Source organism: Rhinolophus hipposideros (assembly GCF_964194185.1).
Source record: "Rhinolophus hipposideros genome assembly, chromosome: 18".
Lineage (NCBI taxonomy): Eukaryota > Metazoa > Chordata > Mammalia > Chiroptera > Rhinolophidae > Rhinolophus > Rhinolophus hipposideros.
Genome location: NC_138064.1, coordinates 19,576,474 through 19,586,530, shown reverse-complemented (window position 1 = coordinate 19,586,530; position 10,057 = coordinate 19,576,474). Strand labels below are relative to the sequence as shown.

The 10,057-nt window shown below is 38.7% G+C and overlaps 1 protein-coding gene across 3 annotated transcripts in view; it reads right to left on the bottom strand.

The window, feature by feature from the left end:
• Positions 1-5,123: 5,123 nt before the first annotated feature.
• Positions 5,124-10,057, bottom strand: part of MACC1 (MET transcriptional regulator MACC1) — a 66,414-nt gene continuing 61,480 nt past the window's right edge. The window contains exon 5 of one of the 3 annotated variants that reach the window (XM_081079575.1): positions 5,124-9,968. In XM_081079575.1, coding sequence (XP_080935701.1) covers positions 9,756-9,968 — 213 coding nt within the window. In that variant the 3' untranslated portion in view covers positions 5,124-9,755. The remainder of the gene's footprint in view (positions 9,969-10,057) is intronic. The other 2 variants (XM_081079576.1, XR_013995331.1) reach the window with 2 other exon arrangements.

Below are 10,057 nucleotides of genomic sequence, written 5' to 3'. Positions count from 1 at the left end.
GGTAGTCCAGAGAGAAGAAAAGTCTTTAAGTCCACTTTTTTTCACTATGTACACAGTTAAAATTAACTGTCAAATGAGCTTTGAATCTAGATAAGTGTAAATAGAAAAAAAAATATGGTTGACATGAGCATGTCTGTTTTTATGTCACAAAACCGCAGAAGCAACAGGCAAGAATTGTAATGATGACGACTTTTCATGTTCAATATGTTTCGTGAATCCTTTAACAAAGTGAGCATTCATTCAAGGCCTTTCTACACAGAAATTCAACTGTGACCAATTTTTTTTCTGCCATCTCTGTAATTTCTTGTTTACATGCCCGCTCCTCCACTAGACAGAAAATGAAGAATGGATTTTCTTTGTTTATGACTCGTGCTGTGCATAATGCTTTAGACATGACAGACAATGGACATTGTTTCCTCGCAAGTAGTTACTTCATATTGTTCTAAGAATAATACGTCTACTTCTATCCCATTTGCCAATGAGGAAAAAGAGGAAGAGGAGGAAGGTGAGGAGAAAGAGAAAAAGGGAAAACAAGGAGGATACTCACATTGACCGGGTTGTCATCATTAAAGTAATCGTTTCCCTTTTAAATGTACTTGGATTATTGCTCACACATCTGGTGCCTGACTTGGCACAATTTAGTGTACCTTAAGTGCTAATGGGTAAGTTGGTTGATCACTGTATTCATACTAAGTCACCGTCATGTTCTCGGTAATCCTTAGGATTTCCAAACACCCTTCGCAAAGATTGCGAAGTAAAAGTTTTCACACCACCTCCAGGTTTTAAATTTCATATGCCTAACAACTGGTCTTTGTAAACCATACAACAGTTTGACAAATACTTTTTCCAGAAACTGGCCAGTAATGTTGCAAATTGATTTGACAACTGTATTTTTGTGACTAATTCAGTGTTTTGTAATCAGAGAAACTGGTGATGGAGTAACAAATTTACGGCTTTCCTTGCAAAGATTATCTACCACAGTGATGTGAGCTTTGTCAGATCTGGTCCTCAGCCAAAATTTTAATTAGCAAGGTTTGTTCTTGGTATCTGTCCCTAACAACGTTTGCACCTTGTATTTAAGTTTTGCCCTTTTCTCAAAACAGCTTGACTCCAAGTCAGGGACACATTCTTGGTACTTGTCGTGACTCCCTCCACCTATAAAAATATCCCATGTCCCTTCTGTTAGCACAGGTTTAACTGCTGTGATTATGTGAGCTATGGTGCAAAAAGCCTGATAACGATCTGAAGTATTATCCTTCCAGTTGCCACTTTTATTTTTAACAGCGGCTCTCCGTGTTTTGTACCTGGGGTGACCAACTGTCTCCATTTGCCTGGGACTTTCCTGGTTTCAGCAATGAAATTCCCAAGTCTCAGGAAACCCCTCAGTCCAGGCAAATGGGGAAAGGTTGTTTATCCAAATTGCACTGAAAGGACTATAAAAAATGACAACTGGGGAAGACTTCATGGCAGTTCCCAGTTGGACATTTTTCTGCCTCTTCTCTCACATCCCTGTTCTGTATAATCTAGTCGGTCCCCACAGAGTTCACCCAGCATATCCGCACCCACCACACTCTTTCTTCCCCACCCACCACATTCTTCAAGACAAATTTCCCAGATTTGCTCAGTGTGCCTTCTGGGTTATCTAAGCCTTCGATTATTTTGGCTGGCTCAATAACAGATGATGACCGCAGGCATGTCTCTGTTCACCCAAAATTAAACAAATAGACCGAGATTCCTGTCGTTTTTCCCACCCAGGACATCCAGTCTATTCTTAGACCATCCCCATCGTTTCCCACCTGTCCAAAGAGCATTCTTTATCTGCAGCACTGAGATCCTACAGTGAGGACAGAGAAAACCCAAGGGATGTTATCTATAAGTATGTGTTATCTACACCAATATTTTTTATTAGTTTGGATAAGAAGCATTTGATGATATAACTGGACAGAAGGAAAATGACAGTGTCTTATAAGAATTCCAGCTGCCTAGATATGCCACCTCCCGACCATTCTGCTTATTCTGTGGCTTTGAAGTGCCCATTAATTCTCAGGCATCTGTGATTTGCCTGTGATAGAAAAATAGGACGTAAACCTTAAAAAGGTTCACTGCATGATTGCTTAAAAGACAATTGAACACAGTAGCTGATTTCAGAAAATAAAAGAAGAAGAAAAAGGCTGACCAATTCACTTTTATGGGCTGACTTGTGTCTCCCTTCAAAATTCATGTTGAAGTCCTAACCCTCAGTAGCCAGGGATGTGACTGTATTTGGAGAGAACGTCTTTCAATAGGTAGTTAACATGAGGTCACGTGGGGTGGGCCTTAACACAATGACTGGTGTCCTTTAAATAAGGGGAGATGGGGCTCAGACATATGTCCAAGGTTAAGCCTTGTGAAGACACAGGGAGAAGAACCTACAAGTCAGGAGAGGCCTGGAATAGATCCTTCCCTCACAGCCCTCAGAAGAAACCAACCCCGACAAAACTTTGATCCTGGATTTGCAAGAAAATATATTTCTGTCGTTCAAGCCACCTAGTCTGTGGTACTGATAGTACCAGCAAATTCATAGAATTTTCTAGTAGCTAAACACAGAATATACTAACTAGTCAATACAGAGCTCTCATTAGGATCAATTTAGAACCTCGTTCCAGGCAGGAGCCCAGGGCAGGTGGATTAATTACTTGCAGCTCTCATATCAGAACTTGGACTCGTATTCCTAAGCACACAGTAATCTCAGCAATCAAAATGGGAAAAAATACAAAGCTTCTCTAAGAGTGAAAGGCGGACTGTAGATTGTTTTCCCCCTTAAACTGTCAGTGAAACCTCTTGAAAATAGCTTTAGGAATGTAACATCAAGTGCTCTCTACTCGTTTTCTCTTGAATAACCTTGATCACTCATCTTGTATTCCACCACAACCCACAGCATTCCACTCAACCTTGAAAAATGTAACAATATGATATTCCGTCCTGGAAAGCATTTCTCCACACAGAGTAAAATGTGAACAAAATTGAACATATATTAAACAGGCACTATGTTTTAAGAAGGAAAATGTTTATGGGTTCTTATAAATGGACCGGGTGAAATGTCTGATATGTGAGTTATATCTTATGAGAGCTGTTATGCATATAAAACAAACACATACACCACCTTTGTCCTTTGTCAGTAACTCTCTTTCATTTTGCCCATTTTTCTGTCTTAGAACCCTTTAATTCACCTGGCTCACATGGCTGTTCCACTTGCCCTTGGGTAGTATTTAGAGGTTATTACTGATTCAAAAGAGGAGATAAAGGTCTTCAATGAAGTCAGATGGCTGAAAAAGACAGAATACCACTGACCTTGGACTTGCTTTCGTAACTGCATTCAGACACTGTTCAAAGGATTTCACCATTCTGCTTTTCACTGGCAGGTCATGCCGTACGATCCTAACTTCAATTTTCTCAACCAGTCATTCTGGAAACACCTCCTCTACACCTCTCTCCCAGTTTCCTTCTGGCAGCAGGTGAGGTGTATCAACTAGGTGAGGTGTATGGGTCCTGCTTGTGATTGAGCAATTAAGGAGATCGCCCCTGGGCCTTCTGGGCCAAGTGAACCCATAGTCTTGTTGGGGTTTTAAGTGGCTCTGTGATATCACCAGCAACTTATAAATGGTATGTAGAGGGTAGATATTGCTGATGAGGTTCAATTTACTTAGCATTTGATTTAGTGCAGACGTTTATAGAAGCAGGCCCATTGCCCAGTCTCATAAGAAGGACTCATATGACTAGCTTCTTGTATTACCCTTGATAGATAAATGTTTCCTGGTACAGAAAATAGTGCTGTGGTTAATTTTACTCACATTTTTAGTGGAAAATTGCTGTTGGTCTCCCCAACATCTATCTGTTTCCATTTACAGGAACAGATCTCCATTTCACCAGGTGATCAATGACTCTCAAAACTGATGGTCTGGATGGGATGTCAAGAAAGGAGCATGTGACCCAGGCCTGGCCAATCAAAGGACCACTCATTATAGCCCTTAATGACTGGCTGAGAGATGAGCATAAAACCTAAACTGGTCCAATCAGAGGAACTCATTTCATGGAGTTATCAAGAAATACTCTCTTGCCCTCCCTACCAATCAAGGTTCACTTAGAAAAGCTGAACCAGCAGCCATGATGTACAATAGGATTTATTACAGCAATTTGGCCAGACCCATTTGTGAGAGCTGGTCGGTCTTGCCTGGCTCTCTCTTCTGTCTGTGGTGCTGAACTTTAAATCATGCATAGGTCAGGCTCAGTAAAAAAAAAAAAGATAGAAGTGGACTGGGGAAGAGCAGAGATAGCTAGAATCTACATTTATCAGTCTCTGATACCCATATTGGTCTCTGGAGCCCTGACTACAAGCCTGCAACCTTGCTGCTGTGGATAACCCACAGGAGAAGTGGTACTCTTGCTGCAGATTTACATTCTCACCTGGCTGTAATTTGGAGAAGAGAAAGGAGAACCCAGGGAAACTGGAGCTGCAGGCCAGGCAGCTGCTTGCCCCCGCCCTTAACAAGCTGAGTTGGGGGCAGCAATAGGGTCTGACCTCCATCTACCTTCCAAGAGTCACAATGTCTACTTCTCCACTGTGATCTCCCAGATTTTCCATAGATTTCTCTGTGGTCAACCCTAACCAGAAATATTCAGTGAAGAGAACTCTGGGAAGCATAGTTTAATTTAGCTAAGTTGACACATTACAAAGCCATGCCAGCCAGAAACTGGAACACGGAAAATGGGTGGCTGGAGCTGCTGCAGCCATCTTGCCCCATAAGGGGAGAGCCCAGAGCTGTGGGGCTGCTTTGTAGAAACTAATATAATCAAAGGCAGAGAAGGGGGAATAACAAACAAGCAATTTGTTCATACCCTTCAAGCCCTGAATCCTGAGATGCCTGAAACTACCCTTGAGTTTTCAGCTGTGAGAGACAATAAATTCTTTGTGCTTAAGCCAGTGTGAAATCAGTTTTCTGACACCAGCTCCCGAAAGGCTGCTAAATGACAATCTCAACATAGGGTTGCTGTGTTCTCTTTAGCTGAACTTCCCTAGTAGTTTTAAAGAGTAGTCTTAAATCTCATTAAATCAATCCTGGAGAAAACCACACGACAGTTAATTTGTATCTTATTATTTATTAGATAATGAGAAAGAATAGGAGATATTTTCCAGTTTTAAAAAGACCAGCACAAAGAGAGGAAAACAAAGTTTCCATTGTCCCTAATAGTCTTCTTTCATTAGAACATAATCAAACTCTTTCCTATCTCCCCCTCACACTTTCCTGATGGAAGGGAATTGGGTGAGCATTGAGTACATATAATATTTCCTAGGAGTAAAAGAGTGTATTTTCCTCCCACGGAATGGACTTTTCTACTATTCCAAGGAGTGTCATAGCTAATTGTATTATGCCATTTAACCTAACATGTGTAAGGTTAACATTACACTGAACTTGCCAATCCCAAATCCAGTAATTTCATCATGACTAAGTTGGTTTTCAACTACTGATCATATGATATAAATATATTAAACATCTTGATACATTCCAAAACTATAAGTGTGGGCTTAAATATTGGGAACATTTAAAATCTGCTTCCAGGCACAAAAGGTCAGTCTCAAATACCTCTAAGAACAGAACAAAGGAAGTCATAGATCTTCCTAGGCACCCACAGAAGAATGATTAAAAGAATTACAGCAGAGGACAAGATATGATACATGAATGTCAGAGCAAGGTTGTTCAGCTCATCACCATTCCTGGTATGCAGAACTATTCATTGAGGAAGAGAACATCTGGCTACTTTATTAACAAGCGCCTGTAATCACTTTGTAATTCAAAATGGAAGTGAGACATACAGATAGTTCTATTGACCACAGAAGTTAAAAACATTTTTTTTCAATGGGGAAAAAGTTCAACAAGAAGTTTAACAAGTGATGAATCAGTAAAAACAAGACTTTCTCCAGACATATTTTACAGGAAAAAAGTACATCATTACCTACATTTGCAAAATCATCTTAACACACTGAATAAATGTCTCCAATTATTAATCTACTTTTATTCACATATGTTTACATTTCAAATGAGACATAGATCGTAATCATTTTAATTAGTGTTATAATCAAAATTAGTTTTCAGGTTCTTATTAATGCATGTTTGAAAAAAGTTCATGTGATATAAATAAATGCAGCTATTTTATAAAGTGATTTCTGGGTTTTTCACAATTTAAAAACAATTTCTCTGATAGAATGACATAAAAATCTGTTTATATAAAAGTGAGTTTTTCTGGTTTAACAAAGATTCTCTTATTTCTCTAGAAATGAAGGAAAACTAATGCATTGGTTCTCAAAATGGGGTCCCTGGACCAGCAGCCTCTGCATCCCCTGGGAATTTATCCGAAATGCAAGTTCTTAGGCACCACTCCACACCTGCTGAATCAGAAATTCTGGAGGTGGGACCCAGCAGTCTGTGTTCCAATAAGCCCTCCAGGTGGTTACTTTATTCTGAAGAAAATCTTTGGGTTTACCCACCTAGCATAGCGGCAACTTCTGACCTTTGGGACTTCATTCAGTAAGCTAGACCGCAGCCCAAGGGAGGAGGCTTCACATAGAAGAGTGGGGAAGAATCTGAGTTTATGCGAAGAAAAGAGACCCATTTTAATTAAAAAAGCCTCCAGAGACACAAGGTTGCATTATTCTCCTTTTCCTTTGTATTGCCTCGAATATTCCATAAGTGTTAAAAAAAATACAGAGAATATCATTTACAGTAGCACAGTTAAGAAAATTCAAGTTTTGAAATTTCCAATTACAGCACCGTGAAATTTCAAGTGTGGTTTCTCTATTGTGTTTTCATATCACATATTCAAAGCTGTTTACTAGCAGTTACATGTGTTGGACCAACACCATCCGTTAATGTACTGCATTCTACTCCTTCCAGAGACCCAGTCATCCCCAAGTTTAAAACTTCATATGGTATTTCCTACATGCCAGGAGATAAAAGTGTGCCATATCTATTACTGATATGAACAGTTAATGACCCACTGTTTCATGCACCTCCTTAATCGGCCTTCATATTCAGGCTTTAGCAGAAGGAATTGGAGAATTGTGGCTTGCGTAGAAAAAATTATGTTGCAAGCTGAGCACTGAACTAATGCGTCGTTAGAGGCAAAGCCTGGGGAACTCAAAGAACCGTCTATGCTTTTTTACTTCCAAAATGCTTAAAGAAGTTTTAGATTAATGGTTTTTGATGCTTTTAATGATGTCAGAGATGGAATTTAAGTGCCTTATTAATTCCCTTGATTTGCTGCCAAATATTAAAGGCAATTCATGATTACTGAGTTAATCTTTTCTGATTATGAAAACCCATTATGGAAAGAAAAATATAAAATTCAGAAAAGTAGAATTGATTTATAAAATATAAGAATGCATTTATAAGAATAGACTGTTTGGACATGGATTTAAAATTCCTCTGAAAGGATTTATTATGATTATAAAATATCTGTGTGTATTAATATTTAAACTGTTGCTTCATTCTTAAATTACAGAGATATTTTTCATTTTTTTAAACTCTTCTTAAAGTTCCCAGCCACAATCGCAACACATGATGCAATGTAAACTTGAAGTGATTTATTTAATCTTACTACCCTAATCAGCTAACACGATCTCTGTCTTCTCAGATCTTGGAACCTAGAGAAACCCAGTTATTAATTCCTTACTATCTCTTCCCGAAATTCTCTGTTTTGTGGACAAGTTAATAAGATTCCAAGAATGTTCTAAAGAAAGCAAAATTACCACTAAAATGATTGTGTCCTGAACTTACAAATTGTTTTTGTTTCCTCTCCCTGAATTTACTTTCAACTATAATAAATTCCATCCTGGTGTGTGTATAACTCCTTGGGCAGGCTGTATTCTCTTCTCCTCAAATATAAATATTGAAAGCCGTAAAGATTGTTCTTAAACCCTAATTCAAGTTACCTTTGCCAGCATATCACATACCCCAGGGTGGATGTATTAAAAGCTCTGAAGAGATTCTGCTTTTACTTTTTTGCCAAATGGACATGTTTTATTCAGGATCCCTAAACAAAGTCCTTCTTCAGCTTGTCCACATTACCTTTGAGGGTGCGTCTGTTCTTCTTTCATTCCTTCACCTTTTGGGGCCCTTCACCCCATTACCTGAGACACCTTCGCTCCCCTCCTGCCTGAGAGCTTCAATAGGTTGAGGAATCATGTCTTCACCTTCCCCAAAACGGAAGTAGTGCCTAATCTTCCTTTAGACTCATCATTTCTTTCCCAGGGAAACCGTACTCGATCCCAAATTCTAATCATGGACCCCCATATCGGTATCTCTTGGCATCCAAGCCTCTCCACTGCAGCTCTTATTACAGATGCCATTTTACATTTACCTGTTTAATTTTTTATTATTGTCTCTATCTATCACTTAGTAATATGAAGTCAGGGATCATGCTGGTTTTTTGTGTTTTTTTTTGCCCATTATTAACCTCAAGCATCTATGTGCCTGCCACAGAGCAGGAACACGCACTCCATCTATTGACTGAATGACAATAAATGAATGACTGTCCAAAAGACATAAACGCTGGCAAGAGGCCAGAGGACTGAACACATGAGTAAGCGCAGACCATCTCTTTGTGAACTCTGCCAGCCGTTATTCTTTATACTGGCCCAAATTCCCATATAGTCTTTGTCTTCCAAAAGCTTTATAAAACACTCTGGTAAACACACACACACACACACACACACACACACACACACACACACACAGAGTGTTTGATGAGCATGCATACATGCAGACATCACTGTTTTGTGGTTAAGATTACTTCATTCAACAGTGATAAATCAACCTTTAAAAAAAAAGCCTTCTTATTCAAAATCCCTGAGAGTTAAAGAATAATCCAGGATCAGCTAGGTCGCAAGATGCTGGAGGGAGGTGGTGAAAACTCCAGGCCATGTTTTCAGGCAACAGATTTCTGATGATACGTCACATTTTCCTTTTGACAGTATTTCAAAAGATGGTGGAAAAGAGCAATGAACTTCAATTAAAATGAAATAGCTACCATTTCGCCACAAGTTTAAATATACAATTTTTATTTTTTTACTATTTTGCTATGTACTCTGGTTGTTTTAAAAAAAAAATAGAACCAGGTTTTGCAGAAAGGAAAACCTACTTCCCATTAGCTATATAGCCCTGAGCATCTTTTCCAGTTCTTAGTTTCTTCACATGAAAAACGAGAATAATGCTAGCAAACTCCACTGAGAAATAAGAGAGCAGGAATCAGAAGTCTATAGCCCTTTGCTGATCCATAAAATATGTGTTTGCTTCTCCTCTCTCCCCACCTGTCTGCTGGTCAAACTCCAGTGTTCACACTGAGAACCAGATAAACTGAGAGTCAGATACCAGATAATCTGGTATAAACTATTGTTTATCTGGTATCTGAGTGCTGTAATTGTGTTAGTAGTCATTTGTTTTAACTTAAATAAATTAAAAATAACTATTATGTAAGGGAGAGAGGGTTTTCCTTTCCTTTCTCAACAACAAAGCAGCCTAATGTTTGCATTTAAAACATATACAAAAATACATGTTTGATTATAAAATCGATCCTTGGATTTTGTGTTCTGCTGTGCTTTCACATGGAAAATACTTTTCCAAACATGAAAAAAATAAGCAATACTTTCTGAGCTTTTTCTCTTTGACATACACACATCATTTCCCCCCTATCATTCTTGCTCCCAAACATATCCTTCATTTCTATACTTCTTCAGAAGTGGAAAAGGCCGTTGCTCGCAAAACATCTAAAGAATTTACTAGTATTAAAGCACCCGTTAACTCTCGCCATTGTTTGGTCACAGGGTTTTTCATTTTATCCAAAGCTGATTGAAGATCTTGTAGCACATCTCTGTAACTGTTTCCATAGTGAGCACCCCAAGTATAGAGAAAATCATAGGCAGGTTTCCACATCATCTATAAAGAAGAAAAAAAATAGACTATAACATGGAAGTAAAACAGAGAATAAGACAGATGCTTTAAAAAAGTTTTAAAGTCTCTTAAGA